Raw genomic sequence first — 26,879 nt, forward strand, 5'->3', positions numbered from 1 at the left:
GGTGCAATGTCTGCATTTCTTCAACATTTCAACAAAATAATGGAATAGTTTATGACGGGGGAAGAAAGCGCTGATAATAAAGCAGCATTGTTGAAGGAAGTAATATGTAACATAAGTGAAAATTGAAATTGTTGCAAGAAGAATTGAGTAGGAATGCTGTGAATCCATTGTATGACAGGATTGTATCCACTTGCTGCTTATGATCTCTGGGCTGCTGAGGGGATTGGCTTCCAGTGGGAGAGTTAGATTGGCAGCAGGGCGTACAGTCCTGTCCCTCTCATCTCCTCCATACATTTTCTTGGGAGTCCATTTACCCTTGTTGCCTGCAAACTTTAAAGACCCAGTGATGAACATTCAGTCAGTGCGGGTATAACTACACAGAAGTTATAATAGGTTTAAAGCAGTGTTACTAAATGTAGGTAGTTACTGGGTTCTTGTAGCCTGATGCTATTTACAACCAGGAGATGGGGACCCTATAATATTCAAATGATATATTGCAGAACACAATGGTTTTTGACATCTAAAAGCACAAAGCAGCAAACATCCCTGATGCCCTGGTTAAATGAGCAAGCAAAGAAAAAGAAGAGAGAGCTTTGCATTTAAATAGCACCTTTATTAACCTTAGTGACCCAGTGTTTTATAGTCAACTAAGTACTTTTGATAAGTGTTCATTGCTGTAATGTAGGAAGCGTGGCAGCCAAATTTGCACGCAGCGAGTTCCCACAAACAACAATTATATAATGATCAGGTGATCTGTTTTTAGTTATGTTGGTTGAGGGATAAATATTAGCCAAGGGGATAACCTCCCCTGCTCTTCTTTGTAATAGTGCCACTGCATCTTTTATATCCAACTGAGAGTATAGACGGGGCCTCGGCTTAATGTCTCATCCGAGAAACCTCCAACAGTACAGAATTCCCTCGGTGGTGCCAGCTGGATTATTTGCTTAAGTCTCTGGAGTTGGACTTGAATGCTCAACTTTCTAATTGGTTCATTAGTTTGTCTGTCTTGGTCTTTTAATCAATGTTGCTGTTTGTGTACTTGGTGCATTTTGTTTCTGTTTCAGTCGGATACACCTTACGGGTGTATTAGTGTTTCATTGTGGCTGCTTTTATTTGCTCATTTTTTGATTTCCTTTTCCTGTGTTGCAGAATTCACATCTTCAGCACTTAGTCATCCGTCTGGAGAGCGGAACTGTCAGGTTCTTATATGGAATGGGAAGCACTTAAGATGTTAATTGATTGAGAGACTCTTCTAAAGGTGCAGTAGGAAAGACATATGTTAGCCTCATCTCAGGAGCAGGCAATTAGTGAATGTGTAGTGGTAGCGATTCATAAGTATGGCCTGAGGAGTTTTGGAAGCAATGGTCTTCAAGACCCATTGAATTCCACCTGTTAAATCGTGTACATCTAAAGTATGTCTTCATCTTTTTAATTCTTTTGGTCTGTGGTGTTGTGTTGCTAAGGTTCCAGATGATAGTGATAATTCAAACTGCGGTGTAGATACGGTACGTGATCATTCTGTTATTGCAACTGTAAAAGAACGGAAGAAAGAAATTGCATTTATAAAGCACCTTTCATGTCCTCAGGGCTTCCCAAAGCATATGCAGCCAATTAACTGCTTCTGAAGTGCAGCTACTGTTCTGAATTATGGCAGGCGCAGGCAATTTGTGCACAGCCAACTTCCTCGAACACTTGGATATATAAACGTGGGAAAAGATGAAAAACTTGCATTAATGTAGCACTTCTCACAACCACTGGATGTCTCTAAGTGCTTTACAGTCAATGAAGTATCTTTTTGAAATGTAGCCACTGTTGTAATTTAAGAAACGCGGAAGCCAACTTGGGTGCAGCAAGCGCCCACGAAGAGCAAAATGACAATAGCCAGATAATCTATTTTGGTGATGTTGATTGAAGGATAAATATTGGCCAGATCGTTGGAATAACTCCCCTGTTGTTCTTTGAAGTAGTCCTATGGGATATTTTGCAACCACCTGGACAGGCAGATGGGACATTGTTTTATTGCCTCAGCCGACAGTGCAGACTTCCTCAGTACTGTACTGGAGGGTCAGTCTTGTTTTTAGAACTCAAGCCCTGGAGTGGGACTTGAAACCAGAACCTTGTGACTTGGAGGGCAACTGTGAGGCTGGTTAAGGGATTAGCATTGGACACAATACCAGGACAACTTCCTACTCTTCTTTGTAAAGGGAGCTACTACATCCACCTGAACAGATGGTGCCATTATTTACCATCTAACATGTAAGGCAGCACTGTACTTAAGTGTCGGGTTGAATGATGTGCTGAAGTCTTTAGAATAGGATTTGATCCCACCTCTGACTCTGAGAAGTAGTGTGTGTTGTGACGGGTACTCTTGAGATTAGCAAAAACACTATATCCCTTGATGCCAATGTGAAGGTGTATTTGCGCATATGCAGTTTTCCTCATTGGTTGATTATATGATCTTAGTGTTGAGGGGAGGTCAGGTTTACTGCAGTGTTTTTATTAGACATATCGGATGCAAGATTTAGGCCGACCATGTGGTTTGAATGGAGGATTCCTATATACAAAAGGCAGTACCCTACAGTCAGCTGAGCACAGGAACCCGCATCACAGGACGTCCCAAATTTAGATATAAAAACAGTCTGAAAGCCAACCTTGGCGCTTGCAAGTTGGATCACAATACATGGGGAAAAAAACAACCTTGGACAGACCCAAATGGAGAAACTCTGTCATCGAGCAATTTCGACATTTGAAGAGAACAGAGTCAAGTGCCTTCAGGACAAGCGAGCATGGCACAAAGCTAATGCCTCCATCCATCCCTCCAACACTGACTTAATGTGCAATGTTTGCAATTGGTTATGCAATTGAGACTTGACCTAACATCACACATGAGATGACATCAACCTAGACTGTAAACTGGTCTTTTTCTTTGCTGACCACTCATCTGTTGAAGCAGTAGGAGAGTCCAAGATTGATTATAGTTCCACAAACCATACAGAATATGCCAGTTAACAGGATGTGGGCTTCTTACCAGGAAAAGTAATATGAACTTGATGTTGATGATTAAAGATTTATGATAGAGTAGGACAGAGGATAAATCAGGAGATAATGAGGGCATGTGAAAAAGGCAGTACATTAATCATGGGTGACTTTAATCTTCATATAGATTGGGAAAACAAATTGACAGAGATAGACACGCGCAAGAATTCATAGAGTGTATTTGGGACAGTTTCTTAGGACAATATGTTGTGAATCCAACCAGGGATCAGGCTGTTTTATATCTGGTAATGCGTAATGAGGCAGTTTTAATAAATGATCTCAGAGTAAAGGATTCCCGAGGAGACAGTGACCATAATATGGCAGAATTTTAACATTCAGTTTGAGAGTGAGAAACTTGGGTCAGAAACAACTGTGCTAAACTTAGATAAGGGTAATTGCAATGGAATGAGGGCGGAGTTGGCTGGAGTGGACTGGGAAAGGAGTTTAGCAGAAAAGATGGTTGATGAACAATTGCAGATATTTAAGAAAATAGTTCATGACTGTCAACAAAGATATATCCCAGTGAGGAAGAAGGATTCAAGAAAGGGGATAAAGCAACCATGGATAACCAGGGAACTTAAAGACAGTATCAAATTGGAAGAAAAAACGTACAATGTGGCAAAGATTAGTCAGGTAAGTCAGAGGATCGGGTAAGTTTGAAAAACCAACAAAAGATGACCAGAAAAAAAGAGGGAGAAAATAAACTTTGAGGGTAAACTAGCAAGTAATATAAAAACAGACAGTAAGAGCTTCTTTAAATATATAAATATATAAAAAGGAATAATGGGGAACCAAGAAACGGCAGAGGAGTTGAATAAATACTTTGCTTCAGTCTTCACGATAGAAGATACTAATAGCATTCCAAAAATACTAAATAATCAAGGGGCAAAATTGGGGGAGGAAATAAATACAAAAACTATTAGTAGAGAAAAAGTATTAGGGAAACTAATGGGGCTAAAAGCTGATAAGATTTACTGGACTTGATGGGTTGTACCCTAGGATATTAAAGGAAGTAGCTACAGAGATAGCAGATGCACTGGTAGTAATCTTCCAAGGACCCTTAGATTCTGGAAAAGTCCCAGAGGATTAGAGAACTGCCCATGTATCACCCTTATTCAAAAAGGGAGGAAGGCAAAAAACAGGTAACTATAGGCCAGTTAGCTTAACACCTGTCATTGAGAAAATGTTGGAGTCTATTATAAAGGATGTAATAGCAGAACATTTAGAAATACATAACCTAATCAAGCAGAGTCAGCCTGGCTTCATGAGGGGGAAATCATGCCTAACAAATTTATTAGAATTCTTTGAGGAGATAACAAGCAGGTTAGATAAAGGGGAACCAGTAGATCTAATATATTTGGCTTCCCGAAAGGTGTTCGATAACGTACCGCACATAAGGCTACTTAACAAGATAAGAGCCCATGGTGTCGGAAGTAGTATATTAGCATGGATAGAGGATTGGCTAACTAATAGAATACGGAGAGTTGGAATAAGAGGGGCATTTTTAGGATGGCAACCTGTAACTAGTGGAGTGCCACAGGAATCAGTGCTGGGGCCTTAATTATTTACAATATATACTAATGACTTAGATGAGGGAAGTGAATGTACTATCGCCAAGTTTGTGGACGACACAAAAGTAGGTGGGAAGGCAAGTGGTGAGGTTGACACAAGGAATCTACAGAGGGATATAGACAGGTTAAGTGAATGGGCAAGAACTTGGCAGACGGCATATAATGTGGGAAAATGTGAGATAATGCACTTTGGCAGGAAGAATAGAGGAGCTGAATAATAGTTAATGGAGAAAGACTGCAGAAGGCTGCAGCAGAGAGGGATTTGGGAGTCCTTGTGCATGAATCCCAAAAAGCTAACGTACAAGTTCAACAGGTAATAGGGAAGGCAAATGGAATGTTGGCCTTTATTTCAAAGGGAATGGAGTATAAAAATAGGGAAGTCTTACTAAAACTATACAAGGCACGAGTTAGACCACATCTAGAATACTGTGAACAATTTTAGTCCTCTTATCTAAGGAAAAATGGCATTGGAGGCAGTCCAGAGAAGGTTCACGAGGCTGATCCCGGGTATGGAGGAATTTCCTCATGAGGAGAGGTTGAGTAGGTTGGGCCTGTACTCATCGTAATTTAGAAGAAAGAGAGGTAACCTTATTGAAACATATAAGATTCTTAGCGGGCTTGACAGGGTAGATGCTGAGAAGTTGTTTCCCCTTGTGGGAGAGTCTAGGACCAGAGGGCATAATCTCAGGGTAAAGGGGCGCCCATTTAAAACAGAGATGAGGAGGAATTCTTTACCACAGAGGGCTATCGAGCCTGGGTATATTCAAGGCTGAGGTAGGCAGATTTTTAATCAGTAAGGGAATCAAGGGTTATGCAGAAAAGGCAGGAAAGTGGAGTTGAAGATTATCACATCAGCCATGATCTCACTGAATGGTGGAGCAGACTTGATGGGCCAAATGGCCGGCTCCTGCTCCTGCACCATATGGTCTTAATGTTTAAATTTCAAACAATGCTTGGCAGTTAACTCAGTCAGCATCACTGGTGCATTCTCCATGGCAAAGCCTCTACTAATCAACTTGCCAACCAATCAGCAATATACAGTATAATTTGTTGTTTTCCCCTTATATTGATATTCGTGCGAAATGTCCTGATTAGTGCAATACTCGAGAATAGAAGTAATGATATAGTGGAAAGTATATTAATGTGTATTAAGCATAGTATGGTATGAATAGTGGGATATAGATTAATGAGGATTAAATGTAGTAAGGGTAATGGTAATGGGGAAAGACTATTTTTGGAGATTAAGAATAGTTGTAGCATGTGGGCTGTATCATTAATACAAGGACTGCAAATGTGCATGAGTGGGAATTGTGGTCTCTGCAGTTACGGTGCCACCAAATGCAGCCTAACAAAAACCATTCTGTCAGGTCTCTCTGTGGGGTAAGAGATGAAGCTTGGATTGAAAGGCATACAGTGAGTTCCCAGCATTAGCTTTGCTAATTAATGGGAGATAATCTGGAAAGGGGAGGCATGTGGAAGAGGCACTATAAAGTCAATAGCAGGAGAAGACTCGATATGAAAGCTTGACAGTTTGAGGTATGAATAGCTTTTCCTGTACTAAATTTCATTCTCCTTTTCTTTGTTCACAGTGGGTATTGGCGTTTGAGATCTTTATACCACTGGTTCTCTTTTTCATTTTGCTGGGACTTCGTCAGAAGAAGCCAACCATTCCCGTCAAGGAAGGTATGGTATTTGGAGCATCTGATGATCTGAATGCTGTTGGAATTGTAGTAAAAATGGGATTGAATTCTTGTCGGATAGTGAAGTCCAAAATCACTTGATTTAAGAGACATATTTTGGTTGGAAGATTTGAGATTTCAGAATTTGATGGACTTGTAGATGAGTCTGTACACTTCAAGTAGAACAGGAAATGCAGAAATTCATGAATAGTTAATTTTGTCAGGAGAGTGGGGGACCCAAATGTTAGTCTTCAAACATTATTTTTCAGTAACAAAAAGCACAAAGTTATTTCGTTACCCTTGATGGTAGAATAACTAAAACTGCCATGTGTCAGTCTTTGAAGTGAGAATGAGTACGGTCAGCAGTTACGTTTTGGATGCTTCCTTCACCTTGTTAGTTGTTTATTTGGGCTCGTTCAAATGTCTTTTTTCCCTCAGTTTGCTCACTTCCTTCGCTGAAGGTGGTGTCTCGGACCAGGTTATGGTTTTGTAGACACACCTGTGACACCTCACAAAAATGGGCACATTTTCACGCGAGCTTGTGGTGAATGTTGTGAGACCATTTAACCATGATGACATTAGGTGGAGTCTGATGCTATCCTATGAAGTTCGAACATCTGAAATTTACTGCACCCCCCACCCCCACCCTGCTACCATCCACCAACTCCATTCTCTTTCAGTCATCTGCCAACTATCTGCACTCATTGCCACCTTTCCCATTCTTGAAGTCCACTTTCAAAGTGTGAACTTAAATTTAAAGATTGGAACTCATCTGGTTTGGGATAGAGGTGCTCCCAATCTCTGCCTACTTACAAGTAAGAAAACTAATAAACAGAGGGTTTATGGAACTAGGCTGGTCTGCTGCCTGCTTGGTCTGTTGTTCCCCAGACAATGGCAGGCATCATTGTTTGGTGAGATTTTGTATTCTTGAGGCTGCTTTACAACAAAAGACCTTAAAAAGTTGGTGGACAGAAAAAGGCCAGCTGGTCCCCCAAATCTGCCCCACAGTCATGATGGTTGGAGCAGGACTAGATATTTCCGACCTCCTAGCAACCATGCAGTCTACTTGAAGAGGTAAAGAGCCAGAACGAAACAGGGCCAATAAAGAGGGAAAAAAACACTGGAAGTGTTTTCTCTGATCCCTTCAGGTGACCGCGACCAGTTCAGAAGATCATATTGGCAAAGTGTACATTAATTATTAAGCCGCTTAGCTTCTATATAATGCGGCCTGTACCTCAGTCCTCCCACTTTGATGACATTATCCTAGTGTTGGTCCATTTTGATGCTTCCCCCCCGGCTCCGGTTTCTCACCCTTTCCACACTGATGCCTATAACGCAGTGATGCAGTAATGACAGCATTTGAACAACATAATTGCCTGTGGGGTTTCAGACTGGAACTAAAAACAGTCAAGTACTTATCCTTTGAGTTGGACAACTCCAATCAGAAACTATTAGTCAGTTCACTGCTTCAGTAATGATCTGCTCCAGACGCTTTTCAAACATTTAATACTGCAGGAAAATAACAAGCTAATCAGGGGGAACCAATTAGGGAATTAATTACATGCCCATTAGCCGTGAGAAGTGATTTTATTCACACTATGAGGGTCCTTTTGGGGAGGAGAGAATGAAACATATGAATGTGACAGAGTGGGATGAAGTCCTATTTCGACACAACTGGAAGGAAGAGATGATCCTCTTCACTTGAAAAAGAGGGCACTCTACTCAACACAACTAATTAATTTAATCTTGAAGAGACAGGATTCTTTTAGTGGCCTTGCATCATTCCAACACACGACCATGTTGGGGTTTTCATTCACTTGATTTTGGAATGGGCTCTTTGGAAAATTTGAAATTATAATCTGGATGTCAAATATTTGATTTTATTTTTCTTCTATATACACTTACATCTGCGTCATGATATTGAGGCAGTGAATATTTGGGTTATCAAGGACCTTAGTAAACTTTGATCATTAGCAAAAGACAAACTGCAGTATAAAAGCCATGATTGCATCAGACTATGTCTTGTGCAATTGTTTTTTGCCAAATAAAATCCAAGTGCAGAAAATGATGAACCAGGTGCAGTGGGAATTTATTGGTAAGATGCAGCTTAAGAACCCAAAGGGTGGGGGATTTTCTGTGCCTCCTGACATTCGGAGTTTTCAACCACCAGCCTGAATTCTGCAATTCCCTAACCGCCAACCACTTGTCAGAATTACTACCCGTCAACAAAATGACTGTATATAACACACTGCATCTCAGCCAATGTGACTTAAAAATCTAACTGTGATAATCAGAACATTGGGCAGGGGCTGGGAGCTGAGGAGAAATGAAGAAGGAAATTGTTCATATCAATCCTACCTTCATGTTTAGTGTAAGAAGTTTAAACTCTTTTAAAGATGTAGTTGCATCTCTGTTATGAAATACATTTAGCCAGTCCTGGGTCACTGGCCTGGAAGGTCCATTGATTGGCACTAATTATCAACCATAGAGTCATAGAGGTCTACAGCACAGTAAAGGGGGCTTGGCCTAAATAGCCAAGTGGTTATGGTACTGGGTTTGTAACCCCAAGATCAAGAGTTCAAATCTCACAATGGCAAACTATGAAACAATGTAACTTCATCTGAATAGGAACAGATGGAAACGGGTTTGTACTCGAAAGAGTTACAGCACAGTAAAAGGCCCTTCAGCCTATCGAGTCTGTGCTGGTCAAACAAGTACCTAACTAATCTAATTCCATTTTCCAGCACTAGGCCCATTGTCTTGTATGCCATGGCATCGCAAGTGCATATTCAAATACTTCTTAAATGCTATGAGGGTTTCTGCCTCTATCATCGTTTCAGGCAGTGGGTTGTAGATTCCCACCACCCTCTGGATGAAAGAATTCTTCCTCACATCTCCTTTAAACCTCCTGCCCCCTTACCTTAAATCTATGCCCCTTGGTTAGTGATCCCTCCGCTAAGGGAACAAGTTCCCTTCTGTCTACCCTTTCTATGCCACTCATAATTTTATACATCTCAATCATGTCCCCCCTCAGTCTCCTCTGCTCCAGGGAAAATAACCCCAGTCTATCCAATCTCTCCTCATAACTAAAACTCTCCAGCCCAGGCAACATCCTGGTAAAACTCTCTCTAGTGCAATCACATCCTTCCTATAATGCGGATTCCAGAACTGCACGCAACACTCCATCTGTGACCTAACCAACGTTTTATACAGTTCCAGCATAACCTCCCTACTCTTATATTCTGTGCCTCGACTAATAAAGGCAAGTATCCCATATGCCTTCTTAACCACTTTATCTACCTATCCCACTACCTTAAGGGACTGGTGGACATGCACACCAAGGTCCCTCTGATCCTTGGTACTTCTCAAGGTCCTACCATTCATTATGTATTCCTGTGCTTTGTCATTCCCAAGTGCATCACCTCACACATATCCAGATTAAATTCCATTTGCCACTGATCAGCCCACTTGACCAGCCTGTCTATATCCTCCTGTAATCTAAGGCTATCCTCCTCACTATTTACCACCCCACCAATTTTCGTATCATCCGCGAACTTACTGAACAACCCTCCTACATTCAAGACTAAATCATTTATATATACTACAAACATCAAGGGGCCCAACAGCGATCCCTGTGGAACCCACTGGACACAGGCATCCAGTCACAAAAACGCCCCTCGACCATCACCCTCTGCTTCCTGCCACTCAGCCAATTCTGGATTCAGTTTGCCAAATTGCCTTGGATCCCGTGTGCTCATACCTTCGTTATCAGTCTCCCATGTGGGACCATATCAAAAGCCTTGCTGAAGTCCAAGTAGACTACTTCAAATGCATTGTCCTCATCTACACACCTGGTCACCTCTTCAAAAAATTCAATTAAATTGGTCAGGCAAGACCTCCCCTTAACAATGCCATGTTGACTGTCCTTGATTAATCCCTGCCTCTCCAAGTATAGATTAATTTTGTCCCTCAGAATTGCTTCCAATAATTTCCCCACCACTGAGGTTAGACTGACTGGCCTGTAGTTCCCTGGTTTATCCCTTTCTGCCTTCCCCTTGATTAGAGAGGTTACCCAGCGGCTTATGAAGGAAATGGAAAAATGTCAATCAACTATGCAGCTAGGAGGTGTTCTTCTGATTCTGGGATAAAGCGGAGTGTTAGGTCAGAGCATATGGATTGTCACTTCCCATAAGCTGTTCTACAACTCATCTGGCGGGGGCTTGCTGCTGATATGTGGAAACGGTTCCATTTCTAATGCAAATTCTCTTCAACTTATTAATATAAACATTTATATGCAAGGTCAAAAAATGAAACGAATTTGGTAATATGCTCAATTAAGTTTTGGTAACATAGTGATTTGGCATGGAAAGTAAATGGCAAATTGCAGCAGTTGACTTATTAAAAATATCAACACTTGGTTAGTGGTTGACGCTAAGATGAAGGAAGTCCCAAAACTGGTCTCAACTGGGAAAGCAATAAGGGTCCGTGCAAATGTCAGCCCTTACAATGGTAAGGGCACTCCAATCCTCAGTTACTCATCCCACCACCTGTGACCACAGCAATGAAAGCTACTGCTCCCACCCCACCGCCCCCCCCCCCCCCCCCCCCCCCCCCCACCCCCCCCACCACCCACCCTCCACCATTCCCCCTGTCACCCCTCCCCACCCCCAGGAAAGCATTAAGAGACACTGCAAACCTTCCACACTCCTTACATAAGAGTAGAATCAGCCATGGTGACCCTGCTGATCGCTGTGTGCTTGTACATAGATATTAGCTGTTTGAGTGACCAGTGTCAGCTATGAGGCTTCCAAAGTAATTTTTAAAATATTCATTCATGGACATCGCTGGCTAGGCCAGCACTTATTTGCCCTTGATGTGTTCGTAGTCATTATCTAGGTCCACATATGAATGGTCACTTGGCAAAGGCAGCCATGGATTGCTGATGTCTGTGAAACTGATACTGAGTACAGGTCAGGTGAGGAGGAAGAAAAATGGAAAATATATTGAATCACTAGAGCTGATACCCTGTGACGTTTGGCCGAGGCTTTATTGTCATAGAAACTTCCAGCTCACTTCCTGCTGGTCTCTATCGGTGTGCTCTTTATGAAATAATGACCCTACGTACATGATTTTTTTATTGCAGCAATGAGTTTAATTCAATATGCAGTCATACCTATCCAATAAATTAACATGGCCCAACCCTCTGGCTCTAAATCTATGAATAGGCACCAGGTGTCGAATCAGTTATGTAAAATTATATATAATTTGCAGTACACAAACAGACCATTTTGCCCAACCGGACTAGCTGGTGTCTGTACTTAATGTGACCCTCCTCCAACCCTAATTGATTACTTTTCTACCTTTCCCTTAAAGGCAGTTACAGCACACGCTTGTCCTTGTGGTTGCGAGTTCCACATTCTAACCTCTCTTTGGGTAAAAAAGCTTCTCCTGAACTTCTTACTTGGTTTATTCATGACTATCTTACATTTATGGCCCCTAGTTCAGCAGTTTTTGTAATAAAATGAGTAATGATGAGAAAGGCCCATGGGCCCATCAAAGCATGTGAATCTAGAAAACCCGACTGATCCCCATTGGACCATTTAACTGCCTTTCAGATGACTCCAAGGTTTTTTTGCCTGGACAGTCCTAAAATTTCTATTTCAAGTATTGATTGATTACCTGTCTTGTGAACAAAAATCACTGTTAACTTTGCCTGTTCCTGTTGGAATCTGTGCCCTTTGACCCAGTTGTAGTATTTTAGTGTCCATATCAGGCGAACTGAATTGTGTGGCAGCTGTGTCTTCCTGGCATGCTACTTTACTAAGTATTTAGCAAGGCAGAATGAATCACTGTATGAACTGGGTAACAATGGCACTAGCCTTTTGCCTGTGGGACCTGAATTTAAACCCCAGTCCGTATTGATAAGATCAAAACCCACCCTGATCTTTAGTCTCAAATCAATTTATCTTCTGAGATTAACACTGAGTAGAAGGAGCTCTATTCTGTTATAAAAGTAACTTCCAAATCTTGGAAGTGTTTCATGTTAACACACAGGGTGGGATTTTCTGGCACCACCCACCGCTGAGATCGTCCGGTCCCGTCGAAAGTCAGTGGGCTTTTGGTTGGGCCACTGAATCTCCCGCGGTGGGTCCCTCCAATACCGGCCACAGTGGAAAAATTGGAAAACGTTCCATTTTCCAGTGGAAACATCCCTCACTCTAATGAACACAATATTTGTAGGGGAAATGAAGGTACCTGGTGCCCTCTGCTATCCTGCTCCCTGGCTAAATAGTTGTGTCATTGATTATTAAGCCAAGTCACTGCTGGAGGGCCAATACTGATGGGCTCTGAGCTAGTGGTGCTGGTAAAGGGGGATAAGGAGTGTTAGAAGATGATTGTAACTACAGGTTGAGTATCCGTAAATCCAAAAACTAAACATGTCCAAACGCCGCACTTTTTTTGAACCTCATTGACCTTTATAGCACTGTTTACCTTATGATTTTTGTGGTGAACATGTCAAAAAGAAACTTATTACAGGTACCCTGTATTTATTACTGAGTGATACATCTTACTTTTCTAGCCGTTTTATTTACTCTAGATTATAGCCAGCCTAGGCTTAGGCTATTGTAACTTAAGTTTGTATGCTGTGTCTGAAAACCAAAATTACCTGAAATCCAAAATGCAATCGGTCCTGAGGGTTTCGAATAAAGGATACTCGACCTCTAGCTTGTTTTTATTTACAACAAATCCCTTGACTTGTGAGTTCAATTGGAAGAAAACTGCAGTGTGCATGATTTAAAGAAGAATTACATAACTGAACCAAGGTGGGTAGAAGGAAGATGAGGTACACATCAGCCATTATCTAATTGACAGGTGGATCAGGCTCGAGTGACTAAATGGCTTCCTCTGTTCCTGTGATTCTAATGCAGTATCATTCTGCCAGCCTCATTTTTTTTGGTGCAAGGTCTAGGTTTGAAGTCTGCCCTGCTGAATCTCATTTACTGGGGATTACAGTGCATTGTCTGCATGGCCTTCAACTGACCACAGTCCCTATTGGTGGTTGGGCCAGTCATAGGGACTTGTTTTGCTCAATGCAAGCCATAAATATGGACTGCTGTGCGTTAAAGGGAAAATAAATAAGTGAAGCCAGAATAATTGGAGTAAGGGATGAGATAAGAATTTTTATGTTCCATGGTTGTCTGGTGTCAAACCAGCAATGGTGACCTTGACCCTCACACATTGTTTCTACATGTTCACTGACAATAGAGGCCATTAGGAAATGAGGGTCGGATAGGACAGGGTTCAGCATCCAATAATTCTTCATTGACCTGCATTATACTATGTTGCCAAATAAGATTTTAGTAAGTTCTAACATATAGCCACTACATTTTGTTTTCAGTTTGGAAGCAAGGTTTATTTTTTACACGATTTAACTTGCAACTTTTTATCTTTGAGTGTCAAATTTAATTACAGCTACCAAAGAATTGAAGGTTGGTTGGGAAATATCCTTTTGAATAAGGGGTAAAAAAAAGACTTGGCAAAAACCTGCCAACATTTTACAAACACTGTCCATATGGGAAATAACATAAGGTTTATTACAATGAACTAATAACTTTATTGAGGTTTGTTGACAGTTTGTTACATGTTAATACTTTTATTTACTTTGCAGGTTACATGTACAGATTGCATGCAAGAAATACCTGTTTTGTTTTTGCTCTGGTGAATTGTCTTGAATACTCTACTTTCTGTCTCTGTGTTTTGTGCTGGTTCAAAATGTGCAGACTCATTATATCACCGTACACTCCTGTAAATTTGAAAATACCCACACAATTACGTAATTGCAGCTTGGCCTGGTGTAACTTTCTTTTATAAATAGTAACTTTGAGCAGGCGTTAAGTAATTCTCCACAACGATCTCTGACAACACAGACACAAGTCAATTAGTGTGAATGTTTCAAAGATAATTTGTCAATAAACTCACTTTAATTACTACATTCTCTTGAAAACCCCAGAACCTGCTGATATTCTTCCTTCCCTTTGTCCTGCACCCCTAATATTTAAGCCTATGATGTGTAACATGGAGTCATGCAGAGTGCAGATGTAAACCCATAGACAGTTTTGCTGTATGATCACTTAGCCAGCTAACAGGGGAAGTTAGGGGATGTAAGGGCAGAGACCCTGCTCCTGCACTCTCTTGCTTGAGATTGTGAGCTGCTCCACCCAGTGGCCTCCCCTAGTAACTCATGAAATTTATTCCAACTGTGGTAAGCAGACTGGAACCTCTTCACAACTGGTTAAGGGATTTAGGATGGATATGATTTCATTCTCTCCACTTGAAGAACAAGCCTATTTTTGCCATGTTCAGTGCCAGAGGCTTAAGAGGGCACTCAAAACTAATTGTCTAACATCATCAAGATCTACATTGTTAGTAATATAAAGCCAAACAAACTGAAGCAGTGCGTGTCCATATGCAGCAAGACCTGGACGACATTCAGGCTTGGGCTGACAAGTGGCAAGTAACATTCATGCCACACAAGTGCCAGGAAATGACCATCTCCAGTGAGAGAGAATCTAGCCATCTCCCCTTGACATTCAATGCCATTACCATGCTGAAACCCCCACTATCAACATCTGGGGCTTAACATTGACCAGAAACTGAACTGGACTAGCCATATGAATACTGTGGCTACAGGAACAGTTCAGAGGCTGGGAATTCTGCAATGGGTAGCTCACTCCCTGACTCCCCAAAACCTGTCCAATATCCACAGGCACAAGTCAGGAGTATGGTGGAATACTGTCCACTTGCCTGGATGAGTGCAACTCCAACTCCAGAAGCTTGACAGGATCCAGGACAAAGCAGCCAACTTAATTGGCACCTCTTTCACCACCTTCAACATTCATTCCATCCACCACCGATGCAAAGTGGCACACTGTGTACCATCTGCGAGATGTACTGCAGCAACTCAGCAAGGCTCCTTCAACAGCACCTTCCAAACCCATGACCTCTGCCGTCTAGAAGGACAAGGGCAGCAGACATCTGGGAACACCACGAACTGCAAGTTCCCCTCCAAGCCACATGCCTTCCTGACTTGGAACTATATCTCTGTTCCTTCACTGTTGCTGGGTCAAATTCCTGGAACTCCCTTCCCAAAAGCACTGTCAGTGTACCTACACTACATGGACGGCAGCGGTTCAAGAAGACAGCACAGCACCACCCAGTCAGCGATGTCCACATCCCATGAAAAAATTAAAAATATACCCTGCCTGTGTGCTGAATTTTCCAGTATCTTTTGTCTGCAAATATTTGCCAGTTAATTTAGATATTTGGATGGCATTGTAGAAGCGCTGGCTCTTGATAAGTCTAGTTCCAGGGTATCAGGCACCATAGTACCAAGTCCAAGTGGAACTCTGGACATCTTAGCGTAAGACAGCAAATATACTTTATAATTGTTTAACCAGGACAGGTGAACAGGGGGAGGGGAAGAGGGTGTAATTATATCACAGCTGAACCTGATCCTGCCCTCACTTTAAACAAGACTATATCCCATAACCCATATGTTGTTTCTCCTCTCTGATTATCTTGATGCGGTGATGGCCCTTTGCAACATTTAGCCTATCTGTCATCAAGTTCCCTTTCGGATGATCCTACCTTTTTCATCAGCAAAACCAAAAATAGTTAATCCACGTCTGTGAAAAATTAGGGGCATATCCCATTCCTTTTGCTGCACTCCCTGCTCTAACAGTCCCTGGAGAATAGAATGGTGATGGGGTTCGCCATTTGTTCACTTCCTTGTATTAGGAAGGTGTCATAACTCACGCTTGTAGCACTCACAGGTTCTGAGTTTTTGTAATGCATTGGGCATGGCACACTATTCTAATTAGCTCAGTGTTGCAGCAGAAGGTCTCACACCATTTGTGATTGACTGACCACGTGTGCGCACACTCTCTCTCTCTCTCTCTCTCTCTCACACGGACACAACACACACACACACACACACACACACACACACACACACATTCTCTCTCTGTGGTTTGGTATTTAATGTATTCTGATGAATTCTCTGAGTTCTGAATTCATTTTAATATTTGATTTTTTATTTTTCTTTTCTCGTTGTGTGTGTTTTCTTTCTTTGTAACATCCTTTTCTTTTCACCTGTCCACCTGCTTGACTTGCTGCCATGCTGCATGCCGTCCAGTCTGTAAGTTGCTGGTTTGGATGTTTTTTCTTTAAACAAAGCAACATGGGAAAGTAGCTCAACTTTCTGCATTGCTTCGGGTTGTGATTAAATGATAATATGTCTCCTTTAACTATTAACTTGTTCAGATTAAACTGGACCTGGGGACTGATGAACGCTATCACATACTCTGCAACGCATTTGACTTCAATTTAATAAGGGCATTGCCCTTGTGGAATGATGGGTACCATTCACTAAGATTGTAAAATAAGCAGCCTGTGCTACTGAGAACAACTTTCTGTTCATTACAACCAAAAATTAAAAGTTAATCCAACTTTCAAGAGTTATTGGATGTTGTGATGCAGTGGTTAAAGTTGCTGCGACAACATAGATTCTCCCCAGCAACCAATTTGTTAGTCGTAAAGTGGAGATTTCGGACCAAGCTGAGCTTGAATGACCAGGAAACAATTCAAACCACAATGGTCCCCTTGGTCGCCTATACGAAGTGCTGAATTCCTCCCATGAGAGGATGTGTCTGTAATATTAACCAAAGCACCCTTAGTGTAAGCTAGTTTGCAGCTCGAGGTGTGTTGGAGTTACACAGCATTGGGAAAAGGCATCAAGCAGCCAACTGGGTGAGCAAATTTGCAGTGAGCGTTTTTCATCTGTGTTAAAAATAAACAAAACAGTGCTATAGGTCCTATTTTTAAAACCAAAGCAAACTGCAGAAACTTTATTAATACTAACAGTGACAAAAAAGAGAATCAGCTGGGTCGTACTCTTCCACTACTTAACCTGACAACAGTGATATTATTAGAGTGATGAGTTGTGAAATGAGCCTGGCTTTTTCAGATTTAGCCCTGCATTGGAGTACCTCAACTCTGAGCAGCCAGCATGTTTGGCAAGGGTGAGAGGCTGAAGATATCAGCAGAGAGCACCTCTGTGCTCTGTATTTATGAATCATCCTACATAAGAGAATCCTGTGCATCTAACAGCAACTGTTAGCCATGCCAAGAGATTTGGGAAATGAGGTTCGAGCAAAGATCAGCCATGACTTATTTAAGTGGCGGAACAGGCTGGAGGAGCTGAATTGCATGCTCCTGGTCCAATAAGTAGAGCTGGAGATCCTTTATTGAGAAGGGATGAGAAGGTATTGGAAAATACTCAGCTTAAATCATGCTGGAAGTGGAAAGCACTCAGGAGGTCAGGCAGCACCTGTGGAAAGCGAAACAGTTAATTGTTCAGGTCATTGACCTTTAACTCAGTTCCTCTACACATTTTCCAGCACTTACTATTTTTCTTTCAGACTTCCAACATCTACTGTATTTTATATTTTTACTCTTAAGCGAAGACTGTTTTCCCCAAAACTCTAATTCCAGATTTACCCTTTGAAAAAGGACAGGTAGAGACCTACCTTCATGGTTATGCTAAAACCTTAGTATCAAGGGAAACCACTTCACACTGTTGCTATATTTGTAGTATCCCATGGATTGGACTGAAGTATCAAAATTAGCTTTAATTAGTTTGTTGGGGTTTTTTTTGGGAATGGGGAAGGGCCAAATATCCATCAGAACTTTAACAGTGATGAACCTAGTAGCGAAGAATGGCCATGCTCTGAAGAATGTAGAACAGTAAAACATTCAATACAGAACTTCTATAAAGCAACATGCTTTTTGATGCAATATATATTCAAAATAATTTAAGAAGCAAAATAGAATACTCTGTAGTAGACACTATTTTCAAAGCTTACAAGTTATTGAAGAACAACATAATGGTTGTTACATTGGCTCATAACTCAGAGGTGTTGCTATAACCACTGACCTTCAAAAATGGCCAAGGTGGTTAAATAAACCCAATAGACCCAATGGCCAATAGAGGTGCCATTTTGGGTTGGTGGCCAATTGTTACTTGCTCACTTATGGACAGTACTTTTTTCTCCCCATTTTATAAAGATTGGTACTTGCTCATCAAGCCCTGCCCCTGTTGCATTATCCAATGAAGCAGTGAATGTTGCAGATGTGGGAGAATCTTCATCAGTTCCCGAGCATCATAACCTTCATAATCTAATGTGAAGATTACGTTAATATATTCAGCCATTGGGGATGTACTTCTGAGTGTAAACTTCATTTCAAAATTGTTGTGTTTTGGCAAGAGTGGATATTTCCAATGGCCAAGTACCTTCAAGACAAGTTAATTGGCTTGGGTCTTTAACTTAGGGTTAATGCAGAGACTCCAACGCATTGCTTCACAGAGTGAGTTGTGCTTTGTACTTCTGATTCTTCACAGTGATCTGAAGTTACAGTCCATGGTTTCAAGTTGAATCTAAAATAATGAATTAGTTTTTTGTGTTTATAATTAAATAAGCTGGAGAAAAGCATTGGAAGAGCCAATGGAGTGAAAAATTGCTTTATGAAGTAGTAGCTTAATCCAGACATTTCTCTGGTATGATTGGCAGTTTCTGATTGCCAACAGAATGCAGAGACAATTCATATTCTGAAAATTAGGAATCGTTCTGATCTGTCACCATCAAGCAAAGCTTATGGAATCAGTGTCAGGGCTCCTGATTAGCATGGCACTGGTGGGCACAATTCCACCTTGGATACATTATCATGTCTTTCTAACCCTCCTCAAACCCAACCCCATTCCAGCCAATGGCCTCCTTGTGTGCTATGTAGCTACTTAACCTTATTAAAACACAAAATTCTTAGAGGATCCGGACTGCTTCCCTGGCCTGGATTGCATTGGTGGGGTCCACATCTCCCTCCTCCCTTTGAAGACTGGTGTGCCTTACCTTACTGAGCACATGGACTCCATAGATACCTCAGTTCCTACAGAACCAAATTGGTGGTCATTTCTGTAGCAAGGAGCAACCACCTGTGGCTCTGTCCCCTTTTCATCCTTTGCCTCTTAAGGAACAGGGAGAGGTTCTGTTCCTCACAAGGCAAAGAGGAAACTCTCAAGCACAGTGGAAACTCGGTATAGCTGAGCTTCCGTGGTTTCCCAGGGTATTCTGCTGGAGTTGCAGTTGGAGACTGGCAGAGCCTCTGAGGAATTTTGGCTGCCTAAGCTTGCCAGTCAAATGAAACAATTTCTCTTGCTTCAAAGGAACAACACTTGCACTGAACTCAGGGAAATAAATATATAAAACTTATCAGATCTTTTGATGAAAGATGCAGCCTGACCTCTGAAATGCACTCATAAGCAACCTAGTGGTTTAATAGGCATTTTGAGAAAGTTAATCTGTCATTAACGTTCAGGAGATTTTAGATCGTCTACACTTTACCTAGTTAGTTCTGCAATTAAAAATAATCCTAATGCCATCTCCAATTGCTGAGGGAAGGTGGATGTATAGACCACATGTCCCTTCCAGCTTTTAATGGTTACTTATTGCTCATTGGTATGAAAGCCCTGTTATGGCTGAATATATTGCAATAATTAGTACTAATAGTAAGACGACAGTTTTGAATACATGTAAGAATTTCTTACTCCTGCATTTTCTTCTTCTGTTATGGATGTACTTGCTTTTTTAATTGTTTCACTGGGACAGTGTGTCTCTGTCTGCGTCAAGATGCTGGGTCGTAGTGGGTTTAAAGGATGGAGATGATCTAATGTTTGCAGATGCACTAATAGTCAACTGACAACTTTTCCATTTAATTCTCCACTTCCTAAAAAAAATGAGGAGCGCTCAAAGTACTCCTAATAATGGACTTGGGAATTTGAAGGGAATTATGTAGACATGTTGCCAATCTTTCCAGGTATGAGGTCAAAAGTATCATATGGCAAAATTACTAATGACATGAAAATCAATGTAACAAATTATTTCAAACACGGCTGATTCTCTGGATCTGAGATTGTCCTTCAGGTACTTTCACAAGAAGATATTTCATTATTTGTCAATGTTGATCTCAGCAGGTGACAGCTTCAAAGGGCAGACTAAAACTTTGCAGTAATGCTCAATGGAGGTAGTTCAACCAGCAATATAATTTTTGTTTACTTAACTTTTCTTTTTCTTCTCTTTGCCCTCCTCAAAATCAAATTTGGAAGCTTTTTTCCTCCATCATCTTCACATTTCCCAGCTAGTTGGGCAGGTGACAAATTCCCACTTCTTGGTCTCTGACATTCCTGTGGTGCAGTCACATTGCAGGATCAGTGTAAAGTTTTCACACCGACATTGTCTTTATGGTGTAGCTTTAGTGTGAATCCACTGTCGGGGTCCAGGCTGAAATAAGAAGGAAGCTCAGTGAGACCGTGTTGGGAGAAGGTGCCTTACACTTACTTCCCTTGAGAACATGTCCCAACCTTGATACATGTGCTCAACTGTGCAGAAATGCAGGAAATTACAACACAGAAACATGCTTGTCATATCAGCCTGTGTTGCTGTTTTTCTCCACACGAACATTACTCTCTGTCCCCCTTTCCTTCAACCACCTACTGGTATCTAACCTGTTCTTTAATGTTGGCAAGGTCTCTGCTTTCAGCACGAACTCTGGTAGTACATTTCACACCCTCACAGCGCCTATATGTTTGAAAAAAATGTTATCCTGTTCTTATCTCAAAGCTCTTGCATTTAATCTTATATCCATGAAGCCAATAAATGGTGTATTTGTTGTGCATGCCCTTGAAGAGCCCATGGTTTCTGGTGAGCCCATGTTCATTTTTGCGGGATGGTGTGGGTGCATTATTGTTATGGGCAATGTCTTTCTAGCATATAACCATTGTAAGTATCCATTATGGACAGGTGAGATTATTGTACCATAGACCCCAGTTCACCATTGAGGATATTAGTTTTGTCTTGATTCCCTTTGCAACTGAAACCATTTAGAAAGAAATCGGAAAATGGGTGCTCGTTTATGCTGACGTCATTGGACAATGCTTGTGAAAGTTTACTCTTGTCCTTACTCCATCTGTAATGTGAAAACTTGTTGAATTTTCAATTCAAATTAGTTTTTAAACAAGAACTGACTCAGCAAATCATTACTATGAGTAGCGTGATGCAAAACTATTCCTCATTTGCTGCAAGAGACACCAGGGCAGGAATTAATTAATTTGTGTGGTGTGATTACTTCATTTCATGGGATCTTATGACCTGATTCACAATCCTTTCAGACTAAAATGCAAATAGTATTACAACAAATACTGCCATGACCTTTTGACCTTTGACCTGTACTCTTTGGCCTGTAGTGGGTTTTATTAATTGCATGAAGGTGACCTTAGTCTGCTCTCGCTTTAACTGCTCTTTGAACTGTACCCTTTCCCTCTTTTCCTCGCTCCCGTCTCTTTTACTGCTGTGTCCCTTCAGCATTCTACACAGCCGCACCGCTGACGTCTGCTGGGATACTCCCTGTGATGCAGTCTCTGTGTCCTGATGGCCAGAGGGATGAATTTGGATTCCTGCAGTATTCCAACTCAACGTAAGTCAAAGTGAAGTTATTTCAAGATTCTAATGCAAGATTGTCACAGATCTGGAGGGTTTATAATTTTCCTTGAGCAAAGCCAGTCGTCATTTTTGATCAGGTAAACATCCAGTTAAAGTTTTGTGTCCTATGCCAGTATTGTTTACTAGAAATATCTAAGAACAGTCTGTGATGACTCATCAGACAAAGGATCCTCTGTGCAACAGTGCCTGGTCTTTGTGAATTGCTTGGGCGGGGAAGGATAGATATCAGCATTGTGCCAATGTCTGAGGAAGGACAGACACACTTGTGTTACTGTAACTGCCAATGATTCAGATTTGATTTAAAATACCTTCAGCGAAGAATTCCACCAGGTTGATGTGGATTTATGATTGCTTTGCTCTGCAGCCCACAAAGTAGTGTGGCTGCTCTGTGCTGCAATTGATCTGGAGTTTCCCAAACAATGAGGACTATTCACTTAACATTTCCGAATTTTCAAAAGTTACATTGGCCTCAAGTTAAAATATTAGTGCAAAAGAAGTCAATGATGCAGGCCAGCTAAAGGATTGGCTGGAAGAGCACATAGGCTGCACAAGTCCCAGATTTGAACCCTGGTCAATGCTGGGTTAGCCGAACTCAAGACAGAATAATGCACTGCTCTGAAATTGACTCCAGCACCCTTGGATTAGCAAAGAAGAAACTGGACAAGGTTCATACTACTGATCTCTAGGACCACTGCTAGATGTTTGTGCGCGTTTGGCCCAAGAATGCATGACTGTCAGCTGGGAATAGAATTGGACTTAATGGAAATGTCTTACTTTGTTGAATAGCTTTGCCAACATTCATTATTTATACTCTCATATGAAGGACAGTCACTTGAATGAGATCCCTGAGGAAGTGGGAAGGGTTTTATTAACGTTTATTGATTTTTATTTTGGATTCATAATTTCTCTCCACAGGTGCTTCTTGTCCCCATCAAGTGCAAAGTATAATCTAATATGGGGTGTATTTCAGATAGAGTATGTAGGGTTAGAATGATTTGTTTTTAGGCTGTAACAATCAATCCTGTGCCACTTAGTCTAATTCCACTCTCCTGCTCACTCCACACAAGCCATTTTATCCGCCTGCTTTCTCTGCCTAAGATGACACTCTCTGCCACTATATTCATCACCTGGCCCAATGACATAATGTTTTTACAGTACTCTAGGAAGGGAATTAATGATTGTCTCATTAGGGACCGACCTTTATTCAGCAGAGCTGCCAGGCTGCATTGAGATGTATCTGAACTGAATCATAATAGTGACCAGGATTGCCGGCCCCGTTGTGGCGGGACTTGCTATGGGAAACTCGGCAGCCCAGCCAAAAGTCCATTGACATTCGACGGGACCAGACAATCCTGGTGGCGAGTGGGGCCAAAAAATTTCGTCCAGTGACTTAAGAGCACCTCTGAGTTGGTGGTTCAGTGATTTATATTGAATTGAAATCGGTTTTTAAATCTGGACTCTGTGGGGCTGATATTTGTCTTGGTGCTATCTTGTTTTTTGGTTGGGATGGGGTGGTAGTGAGACAAAACCCCCAAACACTATCAGCTGAATTCCCACAACATTCACACCCTTTGCAGTTTTGGAGGGATCCTTGAAATAGGCATCCAGAGCTCCTGCTGTCAGCAGGAGGGTGTATTATTAATATATTTAAATTAGAACCTTGTAACGCGGCTGGGATCCCGATGTAATTTTATGTCCAAATGTACAGTGTGTATGTATGCTCCTCAAGGCACACCAAATTGGACTGAAAGGAATAGCTAGAGTGCGCTCAACAAAAGAGGGAAGAATTTTGAGTTGGATCTTTGAGGGCCCTTATTGTACTTCCACAAAAATTCCATCAGCAGTTAACTCAACTTCAGCTGTTGTTGCCTAAGAGATAGAAAGATTTGTATTTATTTAGCACCTTTCACGACCTCAGGACATCTCAAAACTTTTTATAGCAATTAAATACTTTTCAAGCTAAGTCACTGCTGTAATAGAGGGACATGTGTCAGCCAATGTATACACAGCAAGCTCCCATAAACAACAATGTGATAATGGCCAGATAAATATATCTTTGTGGTGTTGCTTTGAGGGGTAAATGTTCACTAAGTCACCGAGGAAATCTCCCCCACTCTTCTTCAAATAGTGCTGTGGGATCTTTCACAACTACCTGAGTGGGCAGATGAGGCTTCGGGTTAACATCTCATATGAAACATGGATCACCCTAAGCCGCCTACTGGAGTTGCACCTGCTTTATCTTTCTTTATTCATTTGCAGGATGTGGGTATTGCTGTCCAGGTCATCATTTATTGCCCATCCCTAATTTCCCTTGAGAAGGTGGTGGTGAGCTACCCTCTTGAATGTAACAGAGTGGCTTGCAAGCCCATTTCGGAGGGCAGTTAAGAGTCAACCACATTGCTGTAGGTCTGGAGTCACATACAGGCCAGACAAAGGAGGGACGACAGGTTCTCTTCCCTAAAGGACGTTAGTGAGCCAGGTGGGTTTTTATGACAATCCAATAGTTTCATGGACATCATTACTGATATTAGCTTTTTAATTCCGGAATTATTTAATCAGTATGAATCTAAGAATCCCAGCTGCTCTGGTGAGCTAATGTCTCTGGATCATTAGGCATCTGGATTACTAGCCCAGTAAATTAACACTCTGCTACCCCACTGAATCCTGAGACCCAATAGGCTTCTGATGTGCTTCATCAGGCAAGAGGTGGGGTTGCTCTAAACACCATCCACCTGATGAACAGAGCTTCACTATGTTTGCTCTTCATGTCCATTGTTGGGGTGTGTGCTGCTCAAGTAAATGAATCAACGTGAGTTACTGTAGCAATGACCTATTGCTAGATATTTTCAGTGCACTTCACAAATTCAACATGTATATTGAGAGGTTGTCCACTTTGGACAAGTTTGATCTATTATAAGGTGTCATATTTAAATATTTACCGCAAATTGAAAACCTGGCTAAGAGTAGTGTTGCTAATGATAGCCGTATTACATTAGAATGTAGAAATAGATCTATAGAATGCATCTGTTCTGTTGAAGGGTCATGAGGACTCGAAACGTCAACTTTTTTCTTCGCTGCCGATGCGGCCAGACCTGCTGAGTTTTTCCAGGTAATTCTGTTTTTGTCTATAGAATGCAAGCCTAAGTGACGGTGCCATTGTGCAAAGTGTTGAAGAGACGACTTGAAGTTTTGATCACTGTGCGAGGACAGAAGCTGTGCAAAATGTGTTACTTTTACACATGGTGTAAAGTAACAACAACGAGGTGCTACGTTTCAAATTAGTCAGCTTTGGATATTGTGTAAAGATGTTGAATAGTTTCTCTCCAAAAGCAAACTGAAAAGGGAGGGATGAAACATGATCCCAGTGGGTCCTTCCCCATATAATGAAGGGAACAATTGAGGTCGTGGGGAGAAAATCATTGTTTTGAACCAAGAGAAATGAACATAGGGAACCAACTGTGGGTATGGGAACCTCAAGCTCACCTAATGTAATGAACAGCTACTTCATGTTTAGAGGTCTTGGTCAAGAATGCTTGCCTCCCACCCCCACTGCTGATTTCCAGTTTCCTGGAGGGTCTGTGATGAATAGGGATGGAAAGGTACACCTTATCCCTCAACTTCTCTCACTTTCCCTGGCTATTTTCTGTTGCCACTTGTAGGAACACCAAGTCTCCTTATTCTTTTTCTCATATTTTGTGAAGTATTTTTATTTGTTAATTTCCATGGAAATTTGTAATTTGCGCATGGACTTCCAAAAGGCAGTCGATACAGTGCTATGCAACAGACTTGTGAGAAAAGCTAGAGCTCATGGAATAAAAGGGACAGTAGCAACATGGGTTAAAAAATTGGCTGAGTAATAGGAAACAGTGAGTAATGGTTAATGGATATTTTTAGGGCTGGAGGGCTGTAGTGGAGTTTCCCAGAGGTCGGTATTGAGACTTTTGTTTTTCCTGATATATATTAATGATCTAGTTCTTGGGGTGCAGGGGACAATTTCAAAGTTTGTGAATGATATGAAACTTGGAAGTATTGTAAACTGTGAGGAGGGCAGTGCAGAACTTCAAAAGAATGGGCAGATAGGTGGCCGATGACGTTCAATGCGGAGAAGTGTGACGTGATCCATTTTGGTAGGAAGAACATGGAGACACAATATAAAAATAAGAGGTACAACTCTAAAGAGTGTGCTGGAGCAGAGGGAACTGGGTATATATGTGCATAAGTCATTAAAGGTGGCAGGACAGGTGGAAAGAGCAGTTAATAAAGCATACAGTATCCTAGATTTTATTAATTGTGGCATAGAGTACAAAAACAAAAAGGTTATTGAATAGAACACTAGTTAGACCTCAGCTGGAGTACTGTGTACAGTTCTGGGGCCACACTATAGGAAGGATGTGAATGCTTTGGAGAGGGTGCAGAAGAGGTTTACTAAAAGGGTTCTAGGGATGAGGAACTTCAGTTATGAAGATAGATTAGAGAAGTTGGGACTGTTTTCCTTGGAGAGGAAAAGGCTAAGAGGAGGTTTGATGGAGGTGTTCAAAATCATTAGGGGGCTGGACAGAGTAGAGAGAGAGAAACTGTTCCCGCTTGTAAAAGGATCAAGAACGTGAGGGCACAGATTTAAAGCGATTTGCAAAAGAAGCAACTGTGGTGTGGGAAAAAAGCTTTTCACAAAACGAGTGGTTCGGGTCTGGAATGCACTGCCTGGAAGCGTGGTGGAGTTAGGTTCAATTGAGGTATTCAGGGGGGCATTAGTTGATTATTTGAATAGAAACAATGTGCAGGGTTACGGGGAAAAGGCAGGAGAATGGCACTGAGTCATAATACTCATTCGGAGAGCTGGTGCAGACAAAATGGGCCGAAAGACCTCCTTCTGCACCATAACAATTCTGTGATTCCTTTCTTACAATGCCTTATAAAGTTACGGGTTTTGCTAAACTTTCTTTTCAAATGGCTTACATTTTCTATCCTGTTGTTAGAAAGGG

At 41.5% G+C, this 26,879-nt stretch overlaps 1 protein-coding gene and 1 long non-coding RNA gene across 11 annotated transcripts in view; one reads left to right on the forward strand and one right to left on the reverse strand.

The window, feature by feature from the left end:
- The window catches only part of abca2 (ATP-binding cassette, sub-family A (ABC1), member 2), a 592,304-nt gene that overhangs the window by 173,395 nt on the left and 392,030 nt on the right, over window positions 1-26,879 (forward strand). For 2 of the 10 annotated variants that reach the window (XM_041193234.1, XM_041193239.1), the window contains exons 1-4: window positions 2,570-3,669; window positions 6,197-6,290; window positions 6,452-6,454; window positions 21,760-21,871. The exons of 1 other annotated variant lie outside the window; for it this stretch is intronic. In XM_041193234.1, coding sequence (XP_041049168.1) covers window positions 3,442-3,669; window positions 6,197-6,290; window positions 6,452-6,454; window positions 21,760-21,871 — 437 coding nt within the window. In that variant the 5' untranslated portion in view covers window positions 2,570-3,441. Of the gene's footprint in view, window positions 1-2,565; window positions 3,670-6,196; window positions 6,291-6,451; window positions 6,455-21,759; window positions 21,872-26,879 lie in introns of those variants that run through there. 7 more of the 10 variants (XM_041193233.1, XM_041193238.1, XM_041193236.1 and 4 more) reach the window with 5 other exon arrangements.
- LOC121280889 lies at window positions 490-14,341 on the reverse strand. Its single transcript, XR_005943748.1, has 3 exons — window positions 14,267-14,341; window positions 13,987-14,090; window positions 490-1,530 (listed from the first exon to the last, which is right to left on the reverse strand). It is a non-coding gene; the product is annotated as an uncharacterized LOC121280889 (long non-coding RNA).

This window comes from Carcharodon carcharias, chromosome 8 (genome assembly GCF_017639515.1).
Source record: "Carcharodon carcharias isolate sCarCar2 chromosome 8, sCarCar2.pri, whole genome shotgun sequence".
In the NCBI taxonomy this organism is placed as follows: domain Eukaryota; kingdom Metazoa; phylum Chordata; class Chondrichthyes; order Lamniformes; family Lamnidae; genus Carcharodon; species Carcharodon carcharias.